Source organism: Lottia gigantea (assembly GCF_000327385.1).
Source record: "Lottia gigantea unplaced genomic scaffold LOTGIsca_10, whole genome shotgun sequence".
NCBI classification, from domain to species: domain Eukaryota; kingdom Metazoa; phylum Mollusca; class Gastropoda; family Lottiidae; genus Lottia; species Lottia gigantea.
Genome location: NW_008706747.1, coordinates 224,693 through 241,366, shown reverse-complemented (window position 1 = coordinate 241,366; position 16,674 = coordinate 224,693). Strand labels below are relative to the sequence as shown.

Genomic DNA, 16,674 nt, shown 5'->3' with positions numbered 1-16,674 from the left:
CACGCAGTGTGCATTGAGAAATTTTTTTAGGAAAAACTAGAGGCATAGAGAAATCAAGGAAGATAACTTACAGATGTAATGGAGTATCACCATATATATTGCAGACGTGAGGATCAGCCCGATGTTCTAATAAATAATGTAGTATGACTAGATTACCTCCCTTACAACAGAAATGTATCGGCCTATGTTCTTCATCATCTTTCATATTAACTGAAACAATTGTAACTTTTAACGTTTGTGACTTTGTCCATATTACCTTTCAAGTAAACGATTCAAGATGGCTGCAGAAAGACACCTTACTAATCTGTTACACCATTATTACAAAAAATTACTAGGATTTGATCATCAAAAAAAAAGGTTGATGCTTGTTAATGAAGAATCTAAAATCCAATTCCAAATTTTACACATCACAAAGCCAACTCTATGCTTTATTCATTTGATAAAATTTGTGTATTTCCAGTCATAGTCGAGTCTGAAAGAATCTTTTTAAAACTTACCATCAGCCTTCTGCTGAGTGTTGCCCTCTACCAATAACTGAGTTATTTTTAGATTTCCTTTAGCACAAGCTAGGTGAAGAGGACGATCACCAACTCCACCACTAATGTTGATGTCAGCACCATTTGTTACTAGGGTTTCTACTATCTGAAAAATTCAAATGCGGCAGCCATTTTGGATTTTTCATAAATCTATTACATTTCTGAAATCATTCATGTCTAAACTACTTATGTAGCCATGGTTACTTGAATTTTTATGATCTGAAAATTTTAAATGTGGCAGCCATGTTGAATTTAGCTTCATAAATCTATTACACTTCTTAAATCTTTCTTTTGTAAACTACTAATATAGCCAAAGTTTAATAGTCTGCTCCATCAACCATTTGAGATTCTCCAATCTGCAAGGCACAAGTGGCAGCCATGTTGGAAACAAATTCTCGAATGACACAGGAAACTTACCTTTTCATGACCAAAATAGCATGCTATATGAAGTGGAGAGAATTTAACAGCGTCTGCTAGATTTATTTTACCACCATAATCTAGTAATATCTTAAAAATCTGAAAATGGACGAAAACATTTTTAAACTGTACGTTACAGGTCTATGGATATCCAATAAAAAATGGCTGAATGCATTTTGCCATTACCTCTTCAACTCTCATCACTTTTGGGCATTAGACATTTAGGTTATTCATTAAGCTTTATTCAAGGGAAATGTTTGTTACCGTACCTCATGATGGCCACACATAGCTGCAATATGGAAGGAAGTGACATCACTATTGCCAGGGAGGTTGACATCAGCGCCACCTGCTAATAATGCTTCTACTACTTCAAGGTCACCCTGAAAAATATTAAAGACTATCTTTATTGGTGAATTGGAACCAAGGTTTACTCCCCTTGATTTTCAAATACACAAATTTTTCTCGACAGTTGGAAATTGAACAAGAGTAGGCTAGGCCCTATTGCTGCTGTCTTGGAAAAATTTCTCATTGCACACTGCATGGCATTCACCATCCTCCTTAGCCCAAAATTGAAAAAAAACAATCCAAACACAACCACAAGACTTTGGAAAGGACAAAAATGAATGATCTTACCTTATAAGTAGCTAAATGGAGAGGTGAAAACTGATTTTTACTGAGGACTATTTTACATTCTCTCTTTAACAACAAATCAACCAAATCACGTCCCACTGTCAAAATAAAAAAAAATCAAAACCTTTATCAAGCAAGCAAGGTTGAAATAGCATACACCCATAAAACAGCAACTCTTCATGGGTAACAGACTCTATGTGAAGGTTGACATAAAACAGCATCCAGTTGGACAATCAACTGAGGTCCTATGCGCTATAAACTGTACATGTAAAAGATGGGTTCCCTTATTTTCATTTATGAAAATGAAAATGCTAATACTTATATGAATAGAAAGTAGAGGTGTTCTAATGGCTTGGAAAAATACCAGTTTGTCTCACATGTCCATAATTAATTCATTTACCAGCAGAATTTCAATGGGTGACCGATCAAGAAAGGTTAAAAAGTCTTTTTTTGTTTATCCAGACTGTACATCCATGGACATTTATGATTGGTTAAGATTCTTAATTATATGCAATAAGAACATAATGATATGATTAAGAATACATGATGTTAAGTAGAAACACTGATATATTGAATAGTTTGCTTAATTTGATTATAAAAAAAAGGAAACCCATCCATAAGGATTGCTCAAGAGTGTTGCAAAGTTGCCCTCAACGGATATAGACATAGGGTGTAATACTCCATTTCATTTGAAACAGATCTAAAAATGTTGGCCTACCTCCTGATATACAGACAATATGTAATAAACTTAATCCAGTATCAGTTTTCTCATTGATATCTTCATCATCTAATAATCGTCTTACTTTAACTATATCACCACGACTGGAAAGACAAACTAGAAGATCTAACAAAATGGCAGTTAAAGACTTGCATTGGCATTTCCTCGTACTGTTTGATCTCCTCAGAAAGTGCACTGATCCAGATTCCATTTCCAGTCAAAGAATGAAATAAATGACTTGAAATTCACAGCATATTTCAAAAAGTTATGTTGAATCTTTGATTTGTCTTTCTGTTCCACTTTTCTGTTGTCTTAGAGAACACTCAGAACTGGCACAAAATTAAATAAGTCATCTTTCCTTGTCATTCTAAACTATCCTGTTTAGCCATAAACCGATAGATCAACATCAATGTTAACCATGGACCAGCTGGTAGGCAAGATCCTTAACCTATATTGTTATGTTTATACATAATGATATTTCCAGGTTACTCATTAATGTTTGATGTTTCTTATTCAGAATGAAGATTAAAGATTTTGATACTGACCTACAAGCTAGTTGTAATTCAGACCATTCAGAGTCTCTAGGACGTAAATCTTCTATAGCTTTAGATCGGAACAAAGCATAGCTTTCACTGATTTTCTTCTTTAGTTCATCTGTAATAATACATAGAAAAATATGATGACAATAAGCTAATACGGTAATAAGAAGTCTGTTTTGAGGCCACATTAATAACACGCCTGCTACAGTTATCAAAATCCATTTCATTTCGTCTGCAGTCATGTATTCATATGAAAACAGCAAAGCACTACTAAACATTTGCTATCTGAACATATATGGCAGAATTACTATCAATTTAATTTTTGACAGGAGAAATGTCTTAGAATTCAAAAACTTACCAACACAGGAATGGGTAGGTCTTGATTTATAATTACCCATATTTGTACTTCATTATCTGCAATAGTGAAATAAATCAATTATAACCTACACAGTCTATTTCACATTACCATTCCAGAGTAAATTTATATTTCACATGAAATCATGTGATGAGATTGTCTCTTAATACAATTTTTATACAGATAGCAAACTAATTGGTCAACCCTTCCCCGCTATAAAGACATAACAAAAGTTTTCTTTAAAAAAGAAGGGGGGGGGGGGCTTTTTTTTACAAAGTGTGAGTCATGGTTATTCAGGAAAGAGTTTGGGAATTTTTAGACACATTTTGACACATAATCGATCTCAGCACCATTGTGAGTTGTTCTGGGTAAAAATCTAAGCCTTACTTATATATATGTCGAAACTATATTGAAAAGAAAGTTTTTCTTGAACTTTTTTGACATTTTCTGGGCGCAGACATCTTGAATCTCATAAAGTCTCGTGTTATCCCGCCATACGAGAGTTGTAAAGTAATGGCCTCCAACATTGGAAACGATGTAAACAAATGAAAGTAAAAGTTATGTTTCACTTAAAAGTGCCAAAATTGAAGTGCCTGAAAGTTCAAGAATCCTGAAAATGATTAGAAATCGTCTAGGTAGCCATATATAGCCGACTAAAATGGCGTTAAATTGGAAAAAATCGGATTATTTTCCTGATTTACTTAGAAAAAATAAAGAATCGCACCTTGCACTTGAAAAATTGGTTGATGACCTACATACAGAAAAAGAGAAAACGATCAGCTCCTTTCTGTGTCATTCTGGCTCAGAGGATTTCCTCTGGGGACTTGTTTATTTATTGGGAGAAGACATTACAAGGTGAGCACTCCAGAGTCTCAAGAAGGTGTATGGGTCAGACATAGATCAACCCTTGACATACACTTGAGTTGATACACTAATTTCTTGTTCTTTACAGATTTCAATTTGACAGATCAGAAAAAATCAATGAAGTATAAGCTACTTATATTTAAAAAAAAATCCTTGGAATAGAGAGTTCACATACCTTTTTTTAATATATATATTATTGGTACTCTGCCAAAGTCAGAGTGGAGATGTTTTTTTTTAATTCCCAATAATGGAGGAATTGAACTCTTGGATTGTTCATAAAGATAATTTTCTTCCTATTTCAGAGTTGCTGGAAATGCTGCATACATTATTGGTACTCTGGCAGAGTCAGAGCTGGGATGTTACAGAGTTCTGGCTCTGGCTCACTCTGGCAGATCAGAGAGTGAACAGATATTACCAAACTTAACCCGTATGTTGGCATTTGATGATTCAGAATCGGTAATGAATGCTGCTGGCACCATGGGAACTTTGGTGAGTAACGATTTTTAAAAGTAGAAATTCCACCGATCACCGGTACGGTCTATCCTGCAACTGTCTTACTTTGATCATATGTCTTATATAAGTCCAATTGTGGAAAGATTTAAATCATAATTCTTATTAAGCAGTCCTGATGAGGATTGTTTATCCCAAACCTGTGTCGGCAGCAAGAAATGAGTTCTTGTCTGTTTAAAACCTAGTAAAATCAGTTGATACTGAAGATTAAGAGACAAGTTTCCCTCATTGCCCACAGGTCCATGATTCTATTAGCTCTATAACATGCCCAACAATAATTTATGCAACATGGATATTTAATGAAGAAAAAGAGCTCACTGCACAGGAGCAAGAAATCAATGCGAAAATTCTGCACTACAGAGACCGTCAACTATTATCTGATGACGTCACTAATTGCGAAGAGCTTAATGTGATAAAGTATATTTCACGTTTAGTGACATCATCAAACATTTAGTTTTAGTGGAATTTCAGGAACCACAGATGTCTGATTGAAAATTGGAATGGTGCAAATTGAAGCTATCAGTGTTCCTGATACACGTAAAGAATTTAGAAAACCTCTTTACAATCCCTTTAAGATAGTTCAATGATTGAATTTCCCTGAACCTTTTCCTTACCTTTCTTCAACAGGCTGAAAGTCCTCAAGGAAGAGACTGGATATTATCTACAGAATGTTTCAATACAATGTTAGATCATAGTACAGTTTTATTACATACCGAGAATATGTGGACTGCTAGTAATGCCGCTTTAGTTCTAGCTAGGTAAGAATGAAAATCATTTACTATACCTGATACCACTCTGCAACTGGGTTTGTCCCCTTGGCATCCCTTTTGAGAGTCCACATAGCTTTTATTGTTTGTTTGATATATCTTTTATATGGCAAGGTTTTGGCAATCTCATCTAGAAAAACCTACTTGAGGGGTGGTTGATGTGTGGGCATGACTAATGACCAAAAATGACCATGTGCGGCAAATTTCTATTGACAGCAATCATTTAAATTTTCCAAAACAACAGTATTTCTCAGGCTTCACAATATAAGGTTGAGAATTGCTTCAGGCAGTTTATGAAAACCCCCTAAAAAGTTTGGGCCCCATACCCATTTTACAAATTCTATGTGTATTTTGTTAGGATTTCTATATCAGAAGAAGGGTGCAATAAAATACTGGATCATCCATCTTCATTACATATTTTAACACAGTTAGTTACCTCCCTTGGTACTGACGAAGCAGGTATGTTGCTACCTTTCTTACAATACAGGGACAGACTGAGCAAGTCAACCTGTGGTACAGATCATCTATAAAATTGCTTACTGTTCACCTACAATCAAATGAAAATGTCACGTTTCATTTGTCAGAATGAGAACAAGTGGAAAAAAGGAAAAAATCACAACATTCATTGTTGGACAAATCTTTTTTCCCATTTATCAAAGAGGCCTAATGAATGCAGTTCATGAAATTTTGAAATGGATTTCACTGCCTTTCTACTTGGAAATTTCTTGTTTCCCATTTATCCAAGAGGCCTAATGACTGCAGCAACAGAATAATTGTGAAGTTATGTGATTTCTTGTTGTAGGGCGTGGAATGAATGCAGCGTTTGCTATAGGTAGACTGAGTGATATGGATATTGGTAGAGAAAGACTATTAGCTTTATCTGAGTGTGATAAAATGGTAAGACTAGAAAGGGAGCATAAAAAAGTGGTTTATTTATTATTGTACAAATTTTGACAAATTATGCGTGGAACAAAAATATCTACTTGGACATTTCTAAATACATATACAAGAAGAGTCTATTTTGTTCTGAGGTGGAATAAATAGTGATTGAAACATTCAAGCTAGTCTGATAATGTGTTCATTACCACTTAAACTACCGATAAATAAAGTGGACTGCTTATGTTTGTGCTTTAAAGCATCCCCAAATGTGCACTGATATCTTTGTAGGGTAGAAATTATGTGCATGTCTGTTATCTTACCACTGTTCCACCCCATTTCAGATTTCTTCATTGGCCAAGATGTTAAGTTGTCAAGATCTAGGAGCCAGTAAAAATGCTTGCTTTGCTCTCAGTTGCTTAGCAACAAGTTGTGCAGGACACGGACGTCTGCTACGAAATCCTCATATAGATGAAATGATATCAGTCTTATCCAATCTATTGAAATCAGAAGACAGCGAGACAGGGTGGTTTTCTGCAATGTAAGTCATTAGAATATTTTGTCAGTTTCCGTGGTGATGACCTTGACATATTTTTCAAGGTCAATTCACAAAATCTCAAAGCATGAAATCTTAGTACCAATTGCATCATCACCTTTTTATTTCTATGAGCGTTATACAAAGGTGCGCGTTGTATTCAAGAATATACAGTATACAATAACTACAAATAATTGTTATTATAGGACTATAAGAACATTATCAAGTCAACCTAAAGGCTGTGTTAAACTCAGGGAAAATCAGCCTTTAATATCAGTTTTAAAGGTAGAGTTACCCCCCTTACAAATTTATTATTTTATTTTATTCAAAATAAGAGATTGAAGATCAGGATTTCACCTCCATTTGAAGATAAAATCTTCTAGAGGTTGCACATGTTTCAGTGCCAAAGAATATCTTTGACTCTTCGGACTTTGTTGACTTTGCTGACTTTGCCAAAAATATAAAAGAAAAATATATTTCCTCTTCAGACGACAGTAGCCAATCAAGACATTAATCCTGATTTAAAGGAAGAAGTGGAGATAACTCTAGATATATTAAAAAGACTGGATAAACCAAACCCACCAAATGTTGAAGGTTTGTGGATTATCACTACCCTAAATTAATTACATAAAAAATAAAACACGAGGCAATCTAGCTTGGTATAACTCACCTCTTTAAAATCAAAGCACAAAATATTTCTGTTGCATTGTTTTGGTTGATTTTATCTGGAAACAGATAGCTGAGTCTCAAACAAGATCTGTATTTTCCAGCATTAGATAGCAGTATAGTTAAAGTCTATTGGGATGAAATCAAACCTAAAAGTCGTCTAGAAGTTCATTACCAGGTCTATGAAGGTAAGATTACAAGATTTACCTGCTAAAGGGAAACATGGTAGCATATGTTATAATTTCCGGGAGTTTAAAAAAGGATGTGGCATATGTTTACTTAACTTTCTGGAATAGTAGCCCTAGGTCTCAGGAGGGTGGGGGTTTCTATTTCAAAATATTATTCAAGGGTAGCCTGGCTCCCATTAACTTCAATCCTGTAGCCTTATACAAAAGACATCTTCAGTGTTATTATTCAATTAATTTACTGTATCTTTAAAAATTACGATTCCGGTTAAGTTTTCGAAAATCAGGCCTGTTTTTTAACAAAGAATGATTTCAACAAAAAAAATTGTTTTTCAGGGAATCATAGTGTTTATAAAGGTTCAAGTTGTACCTGTACTGTAGAGAGTCTACAACCTAATGCTAAATATAGCTTTAAACTACAATGTTTCACTGAAAACGATGAAAGTCCATTCTCTGATTCTGTTTTCGCTACAACTCTAGAAGGAGGTTTGTTTTAATCTGAATCATGTTGGCTCTTTTCCAACCTTTAGGACTCTCAGATTTGACAGATGTCAGCAATGATAGAGTCAGTAAAAACTAGATACGCCATCAATTTTTCAAGCACCCAAACATTTTTGAAAATTTGTGACACAGTGGCTCGCTTAAGTTTTAAGTTTTTAAGCGCTCATGATACTTTTTGCAAAGTGATTCAGCAATTATGATGCTTGCAGACTAGGCTCCAGGTCCAGTCTCACCATAAAGGGGGGCAACTCTTACAGGTCCTTCAGACATGGTTTTCCAGGAAAAGGTAGTGAGACACAGTAAAGATTCTTCTGTTATTTTTCCAGCACCAGGTCCTCCTACTAACATTAGAGTATTGGGTTGTACAATAACTCAACTAAAGATAGGCTGGGATCCACCCAATGTTTGTAATGGGACAGTTAAAGGCTATTATGTTTACCAAGGTACAGTTTACAGTTTTTTCATGTCACATAATTTTCAAACGGGCCAATCAATAGGCTTCTTGATTTGGTTTGTTTGTGTAAATGTGAACACACATGTGTGATTACAGTTATTTTTAACTCTGTTATTAGCCTAGAGTTATTTTCTCTTTCGGTACAGGAAGTAAACCACCAGAGTTCACTACTGATGTAACTTGTATTGTAACTGGTCTGTCTCCCAACACACAGTATACTATAGAGGTATGGACATTTATTCAATCAGAACTTTAGGTGGTCAGTGAGTTGCTCACTTAGTCACTAATGGAGATGGGCATTGTTTTGAACGTTCCTTGGATATTCTTCCCTTGGTCTAAGGTATTAAGAGGTTGAGAGCCGACACTGGGCTGACTTTCAGGAGCAATGACACAAGCATCTGAATTTTTCTTACCTTGAGGAGGATTCAAACCCATGTCACTCAATCGACTAGTAGACGACAGTCCAACTCACTACTGACTGACTGTGCTATTTGGATGGGTTGGCAAAGAAAGTGTGCACTGCACATGCAAAGTTTTCAATCAGCTTTCTGCATCTTCTGACCGTTCCAATTTCCTGGCAAATTTACCCTCATTGCACACAGTCCCAAACATAAAGCTCAACTTTTATTTCATTTTTAAAGGTTTGTGCAGCAACATCAAAAGGCAAGGGAGAGAAATCTTCCGTGGTAGGGACCACAGCTGAGATAGGGGCCCACGCTCCATCCAAACCAAACGTCACTGTTTTAGGACGTAATGAGGTACATGTGTCGTGGGCTAGTCCTGAAGTTCCTTTAGGACGCATCACCAGATATGATGTCAGTATGAACGGAAAGACTGTTCACTCTGGTACAGATTTATCGTGCTCTGTTCACAGACTGACGCCAGACACAGAATACACTTTTGTTGTAAGTAGCCTCCCTTTTTCTCCTTCTGATTTCTTTCTGTCATTTCACAAGTATTCAAAATAAAACGCCATTAGTCTTAGAATGTCTTTTGGTCCATAGAAATATACATTATAAAGGGACAGATTTGCGATCTTTTTGACCAATCACACTTTAGTCTTAGAAACAGGAAATTTTTTTTAGCTAAGTCAATCAGTAATAGTGTTAAAAGCTCACTGTCAATTTGAGTCTTCGAAACCATGTGTGTCCAGAATTATCTGCGTTTGAATGTTAAAATGACCAGGAATTTTTGAGGGATTATGCGATTTTTCGTACATTTCTATTTTTTCTGAAGACTATTTACATATATTTTAAAGACCCAATTCAACCCCTCGAAAATGAGGGAATTATCCCTTTAAATTAACAAAACTTTTAATGAAAACGACTCAAAATTTTAATCTGAATACAGTCAAAATATTAATTTTATATCCAAAATTAAACATCACAAATATTTGTAGGTTATAGCCGTAACTAGTGAAGGTAAATTCGACAGTAAACCAACTAAAAAACGTACTGCTAAAGATGAATGTAAGTGACTATATATTGTTAATCAAGCTGCAATGTGTATCAGATACAAAAAAAGTAAACTAACTCACTGAACATCAGTCAGAAATCGACAAGAATATTCTATAGTACGAGGACTTTCAACTCATATATAACTGATTAGAGCTCATCTCATGCTGCCAACATGTGTTTTGGTTACACAATCCTCGTCAGGACAACTATATTTTTCATTTAAGGCATGTATGTACGTCCACAGTTTATGTAATGGTTTGTACAATGTTAAACTTTGATGAAATTGAAAAATTATGATAATTCCATTTTACCTTGAAATTCTGCCATTTTAACAGATGACGGTTCCAGAGCTCCACTTTATCAGCCTCCAAGTCGCGATTCTATATCAGAAGATACTTCCCAGACTACAACCAATCCTAAACCACCACCGGTCACTAAAAAACGACGGTCTGTTGGTGATATTAAAACTAGAATCCACAGTGGCAACAAAAATTTGGTAAATACTAAAATCATAGAACTCTGCAAACGCAGGTACAGACTTTCTGCCGAGAGCTCTGAGTGCTGTTTACTAACTTTCTTGTATAATTTTTTTTATGGAAACAGATTTTTTTTAGATTTTAGATATATATTGTGTGTTACTGCTTGAAACCTCATATAAGACATATTTGGTAATTTTCTGAACCAGAATTTTGTTTCTTGTTATATAGGTCAAAGGAGGTGGTTCAAGTGACATTCAAGTCAGACCAGACTCAGGTGAGTGTAAACTCAGTGAAGATCAGGGTTGTTGATTTTAGAAATTCCCCACCGGGCATTTGAATTTTCACTGAGAATGCATGATTTTGAAAAAATCATCAACTAGCAAGTACTAGCAAATGCCAAAACGCAGCTGTCACTGAAAAATTTCCCTCATTGTACACTGCACATGTCTCAGATCACTTTTTTTGTTACAGGTACCAGCAGTGTTGTGTCCAAAACATCAAGTAAAACAGCAGCAACGACGTCAACTGACGTCAATCACCAGACAGCAGAAATCAAGGTGTGTCAACGTTCAACTGCAGATCTTGGACCAAAACGCTATCTCAAACTAGTGCTTGCAGGAACTCCTAGTTATAACTCGGTCAGTAGGGAATGGGGTAAAGTTGTAGAGTGACTTATAGAGTGGCACGGTCTGTAGAAATCTATTTTTATAACATTACTCTAATATGACATAATTTCAATTTTAGAATTTAAAGAAATAAAAAATTTATTTTCATATTATATTTATTTATTTATTTATTTATATATTATATTTATTTAATTATTTATTTAACTTCAAATTCAGATTAATATTTTAGTATTTAGGTATATTTTAAATATTTGACCTGTTTTTATTTGTTTATTGATTTAGAAAAAATTAAACAGAACCTGAAACATGTTATTTAGCCATTTCATTTCATTTCATATTTTTTTATTTTTTTATATTTATTGATATATAATTATATATGTTTATTTATTTGTTTATATTTATTTATATTTATTTATATTTATTTTTATTTGTTTATTCATATTTATTTATATTTATTTATATTTATTTATATTTATTTATATTTGTCTATATTTATTTATATTTATTTTATTTATGTCTTTATTTATTTATATTTATTTATATTTTATTTATATTTTTTTTTTTTTTTATTTAGTTTTTTTTGTTATTTTTTATTTTTTTTTTTATTATTTTTTTTATTTTAGATAACAATTTGTTTATTATTTAAGAATCATTCATTCAAATTTTTTAATTGTTTATTTTTTTTATTTTTAGAACTTCAAAAACTATATAATGAATAAAGTTTTAATTATTTTCTTCGATTTTATGGACATAAGATAATAGTGTGAATTTAACAATTTGTACACTGAAGTTTTTGTGCGCACTGTTTGAGATGAAAACCACAAATCACACAATATGATGACCAGTGTGATTTTATTGACATAATCTGCACCATTTTGAAATGTTTTATTTAAAGATACATTAAGATATTTAAAGACTGCACATCATACAAACATGTCTATTGTATTCACAATTATAAGGTGGATTTTATTGATGTTAAATAGAAATTGCCTCTCTCATTAGCTGCTGCTAACAAATAGGCTGGAATTCCTTTGATCATTGTTTCTACTTCTGCAAAATTTCATGAAAAACTTAGTTTGCTTTCAAAAGAGACAAACATGTCACAAATCAGTATATTTTGCATTTTTTTTCAAATTTCCTTTCAGAAACCAAAAGCAATAATCAAAGCACCTCAAACAGAAAAACGAAGGGAATCGAATGCAAATACAGTCCAGCAGAAACCGAAAATTGAGAACAGACGATCAAGTTTTTCAACGTCCTTACCAAAGGATACTTCGCAAATTCATCGGAAGCTAACAGATCGTTATCCAAACTTGATGAAGAGCATGTTTCCAGTCACAGTGAGCTATGTTTCAATCCAAGGTGACTCCGGACCTACCGAACTGGATTACAGATTAAAAACAAGTGGAGCCTGGACTCGGAAACCAATCGGACGGGCAGTAGTAGTTTCTAATAATAAATCAAGTCTAACTTTCAAATTTGATCGACCAAAGCCTGTTACCATGGCAGTGACACACCAATCTCCAATCAAAGCGAAACTTTCCCAACCTGATCCAGACGTACCTGTCGTTTTGGACTCAGACATTTTGTACGAAGATAAGGATTTGGTACCTGAGAACCATTCTGAGATGCCAAACAGAGACAGGAAGCCAAGCTTGCCAAAGCCAACTCTGCCTAGTCAGCAATATCTAGAAGGAGGTAGAAACAGTATAGGTGAAGTGTCAAAATCGTGGAGCATACCCCACCAACCTTCACTGAAGGAATCAGCCAATGAAATTGCAGAAAATCATCGGAATCGAAGGTATTTTTTGATTATTCTTTCAAACTTTTTTTCCAAATTTTGAAGACAATTATCAAGTTTTATTTAATTTACTTTGCAGAAGTTGGTTGCCATATTTTGACGTTTGCTGCTAAATTTTTCATCTTATGGAAGATTTTGATGGCTTTTTTTTTTGCCGTTTTCTTTTGAAGATGTTTTTTTGTCACTAATAAACACAAGTTGAAAGTCTTTAACATCACAATTTGCACAGTTTAAAGGAATTGCCTCACTTAATTCTATATTTTTTGGCATAGCTTTTAGCATTGCTATTGGCATAGCTTTTAGCATATTAGGAATTATGAAGCAAAGCTTCTTTTAAAATTTTATTTTAAATTTTAGAAAAACTGTCACTACAAGTGAATAATGCATAGAAATTGAGATTTCTTGTGTTAGCATACTGTTCTTTAAAGATGGGTTTCCTTATTTTTTTATCGTCAAATAAAGCAAACTTTTTGATTAATTGGTGATTCTAATGAATTATCATGTATTCTTTATCATATCATTATGTTCTTATTGCATATAATTAAAAGTTTTAACCAATCATAAATATCGATGTATGTACAGTCTGGATAAACAAAAAAAGACTTTTTGACCTTTCTGGATCGGTCACTCATTGGAATACTGCTAGTAATTCTCTTCTAATTAAGCTAATTATGAATTAATTATGGACATTTGAGACAAACTGGTATTTCTACTTTCTATTCTATTTATAAATGTTAGCATTTTCATTTTCGTGAATAAAAATAAGGGAACCCATCTTTAAGTTTGGCATTCCATTACATGTTTGAGCACCATGTTTTCACATTACAGACAAATAGACTATATACGAGAGCTGACCAGTCTTCCAGCATTCCGTGGTACCACCCAATCACCAGCCGACAATACCCATAATGCCTTTATACAACGTGCCAATACATTTGTTAATACACACAGGTATTTCATATCTCCTTGAAACCATGGTTACCTATTATCTCCCTTGATTCCTGCATCCCTGCCACTTCCAAACCATGACTCTCCTCAATATCTTTTTGAAATTTTGCAAATTCTCCTTTGCATATAAGCAAGACACATTTTCACCAAGTAAGCACCTCTGTACTATTTGTACAATTCACTTTTTTGGGGTTAGATATTATACACCCAGTAACCATAGCAACAGATATGTAGCCTAATGGGCATACTTTTGTTTTAACGATTCTCCATATGGCAAACTTATTAGAGTAGGCAAGTTCTAGTTGCAATTCAAGAAAAAGAAATTTTCATTGCACACTACTACTAATCAATAGTTCTATTAGGTGCAAAAAGAGTAGAGTATTTTGTATGCGTTTAGCCTGTAAGGATTATTGCAGAATTAGAAATAAGAACACTGAGCTTTGCTTATTATGCTGCCCGTAGCTAGAGAACCCACCTCCCCACCCCCTAAAAAATATTTTGGCCCCCTCCTGAAAAATTTAGAAATCTTGAATGACTTGTTGAGTCGCTATAGTTTAGCCCCCCTTTAAAATATTTGACCCCCCTGAGACCCTGGGCTAGCTAGGGCCCTGGCTGCTGCCCTGACAAAAATTTACACCGTTGCACAGTGTATGATATTGCTTGTTTTCATTAGCTCATTCTGTAGAAACATCAGATTTAAAAGTCTACTTTCATTTTTCAAATTTTTTTCAATTACTTTACATGGAAATTATCACAAGAAATGCCAAGCTGTTTCACATTTAAATTTGTTTCACACTCTGCACATTATTAACATACCTATTACCATTCATGTGATGTTTAACAAACTATATGTTAGATTTTCTTTTGAAAAGTGATATCCATGGCTGAAATTGAGCTCAGTTGGTATTTACCTAGAATACCACATACCTTTTAGACTATACTATATATTCATTCAAATTCTTTATCTTTTTCATGAAATTTCCAGGAGTTCCCTGAGGCGATCCATTGAACGCACAGTTAGCAAACCAAGTGGTGTGACTGGACCTTTAAATTTCAACCCAGAAATTCCAGAGAACCCAATCAATAAACAACATGATAAGTTTGTACCCATGCAGCTGAGAACCAACCCATCTCATCTACCTCAAACTCAGACCTCATCTCAAAAAGTCAGTGCTAATTTACTTGAGCCGAGAGGTAGGATATAAAAATAAATTTGTTTATTTGTTTGTTTGTTTGTTTGTTTATTTTTTTATTTTATTTATTTTTTTTTTATTCTTTTTTTTGATTTGATTTGATTTGATTTGATTTGATTTGATTTCGTTTGATTTCATTTCATTTCATTTCATTTCATTTATTTTTTTTTATTCATTTATTTATCCATTTGCTAACAAGGACAGATAACTCTCACAGGACATAGAACCAACACGAAATAGTGAAATCTACAGGCATTAGTAAGACCTAAGGCTGCGTCTTGAAATAACCAACTGTTCACTTGCATCCTATATCTATTTCATTTATTTGAATTTTATATTAGGTTATCCAGGTAGAAGGTTGGAATCCTTGACTCGTAATCACAGTGGTAACCGAGGTAAATCACCAATCAACAGGAGAGGGTCAGCTAAAGGTCAATGTTCAGATGAATTAATTACAATAGCCAGTCAAGAGATTATCAAACAAGAAAAGTGAGTTACTTTTATTTTTCGTTCAGCTTTCATGAAGATTCTTAGCTTCAAATGACATACAGTCTAAATATTTGCTCTTCGGGCTGAGATTTCAGCTATGCGTATACCTTTTCAAAATGAACACCAGAAATCCTTTCCATGTACAATTTGATAAAAACAATACATAAGGGGAAGTGATGATATTACCCATGATATATTAGAAAATAACCAAACCACCTTTGCCTCTTTGCAACTGGGTTTCTCAACTCAGTGAGCATTCCTTTCATAGAATAGAATCTTGTAATTTTTGTTATTTTAGAATAACCCCAAAAAAGCCACAAGTTCGTACCCTCAACTCAAAACACCTAAATGAGCCAGATTCAGTGAGACTATCTCAGTCATGGGCGGTGAATGCCAGATAACAAAGACTATATTTATTGTAATATCAATGCAACCAGTTTCATTTACAGATGAAATAGGAACAAAAAAGTGGCCCAATTTATCAAAAAATCCACATTTAGAGAAAATTTTACGCTGCCATGCACCTGTTCTATTCCAAATTATGGCATTTGAAGTAGTTAGTAGATATTTTACATTCAAATTTTACAATTCTATTCCTCTCTCCGCCATTTTGAAATCTATCTACACCTTTTTTTATTGGTGCAGATGGAACATTGTTGTCTCTTAAATTCCAGTTCATTCCATGAATTTTAATCACACAGAACTCGCAAATCAAGCCTCATCCGAGTTTGAAACTTTTAAAAATTTGTCTTTAAGTGTTAAACAAAATGGCTGCCGACATAAGTGTGCTATCTGATACATTTTTGATTGGCCATTTCTAGATTTTCTTACGTCCAAATGTTCTTGGGTATTTGAAGGCTATATAGTTGTCAAGGACGCACTTGAAAATAGGAAAACATAAAATAATGCGTATCCCAAGGGGAACCACTCTGTTTTAGATTCATGCTTTGATATGATCTTGATCTCCATCTTTATAATCAGTATTAATTTTTATATTTTTTAATTGCGATTCCATTTGGAATTCTGAAAGTCTGTGATTCTGACTGTGATTTTTATGTTTTACCAGGAGGGGATATGTAGATCAGAAGGTTGGATGTCAACTGACTAGTGTACCCTTGAGAGATCTTG

The 16,674-nt window shown here is 34.0% G+C and overlaps 1 protein-coding gene across 1 annotated transcript; it reads left to right on the top strand.

Moving 5' to 3' along the window:
- Positions 1–3,853: 3,853 nt before the first annotated feature.
- On the top strand, positions 3,854–15,947 carry LOTGIDRAFT_155985 (hypothetical protein; the record flags this gene model as incomplete). Its single annotated transcript, XM_009046022.1, has 22 exons — positions 3,854–4,050; positions 4,362–4,548; positions 5,197–5,327; positions 5,695–5,795; positions 6,139–6,233; positions 6,557–6,753; positions 6,954–7,032; positions 7,236–7,341; positions 7,518–7,601; positions 7,935–8,084; positions 8,426–8,542; positions 8,700–8,779; positions 9,195–9,458; positions 9,953–10,022; positions 10,346–10,506; positions 10,718–10,763; positions 10,961–11,046; positions 12,261–12,916; positions 13,745–13,867; positions 14,850–15,058; positions 15,399–15,546; positions 15,845–15,947. 22 exons carry the CDS (start codon positions 3,854–3,856, stop codon positions 15,945–15,947), a joined length of 3,390 nt encoding a protein of 1,129 aa, XP_009044270.1.
- Positions 15,948–16,674: the final 727 nt, after the last annotated feature.